Source organism: Sinocyclocheilus grahami, unplaced genomic scaffold (genome assembly GCF_001515645.1).
Source record: "Sinocyclocheilus grahami isolate Dianchi unplaced genomic scaffold, SAMN03320097.WGS_v1.1 scaffold2177.1, whole genome shotgun sequence".
NCBI classification, from domain to species: domain Eukaryota; kingdom Metazoa; phylum Chordata; class Actinopteri; order Cypriniformes; family Cyprinidae; genus Sinocyclocheilus; species Sinocyclocheilus grahami.
Window position 1 is genome coordinate 102,992 of NW_015507356.1, and position 475 is coordinate 103,466.

The 475-nt window shown below is 54.5% G+C and overlaps 1 protein-coding gene across 1 annotated transcript in view; it reads right to left on the minus strand.

Moving 5' to 3' along the window:
- Positions 1-475, minus strand: part of LOC107574303 (nuclear pore complex protein Nup54-like) — a 9,536-nt gene that overhangs the window by 4,043 nt on the left and 5,018 nt on the right. The window contains exons 5-7 of the mRNA XM_016260749.1: positions 361-470; positions 197-290; positions 7-123 (exon numbers count right to left, since the gene is read on the minus strand). Of these exons, the coding sequence (XP_016116235.1) occupies positions 7-123; positions 197-290; positions 361-470 (321 nt within the window). The remainder of the gene's footprint in view (positions 1-6; positions 124-196; positions 291-360; positions 471-475) is intronic.

A 475-nucleotide genomic window follows, 5' to 3' on the forward strand; every position in this document is an offset into this window, starting at 1 on the left:
GTGTGTGTGTGGTACCTGAAGCACTCTGTGTGAGAGGTCCATCAGCTTGCGTTTGTACTGCGTGATCTTGGCGGCGGTCGTGGCCTGATTCCTCTGCAGTTCGCTGATGTCGTTAGAGATGATCTGAAACACAGAGACAGAGCCGGTCACATGACAGCGTCAGAGAGAACCGCCGGGCTCTGAGCGTCTCACTCACATCCACTCTGGTCTGGTGCTGTTTGGTCATCTGATCCTGGATCTTCAGTCTGCGCAGCAGCTCTTTGAAGCCCACCATGGGCACCGGAATCAACCTGAGCAGAAAATCACAGCTGGTGAGCTCAGATCACACGAGCCTCTGACGAGCGATTAATGAAGACGCACTTCTCTGGGTCTGGATTGTCCACTTTGGCCTGTTCCCAGATGATGGGATCCACACCTGCACACAAACAGATGTCAGCGGCGCTCCTCAGCGATATCGTGCGAGCGAGTGAACACA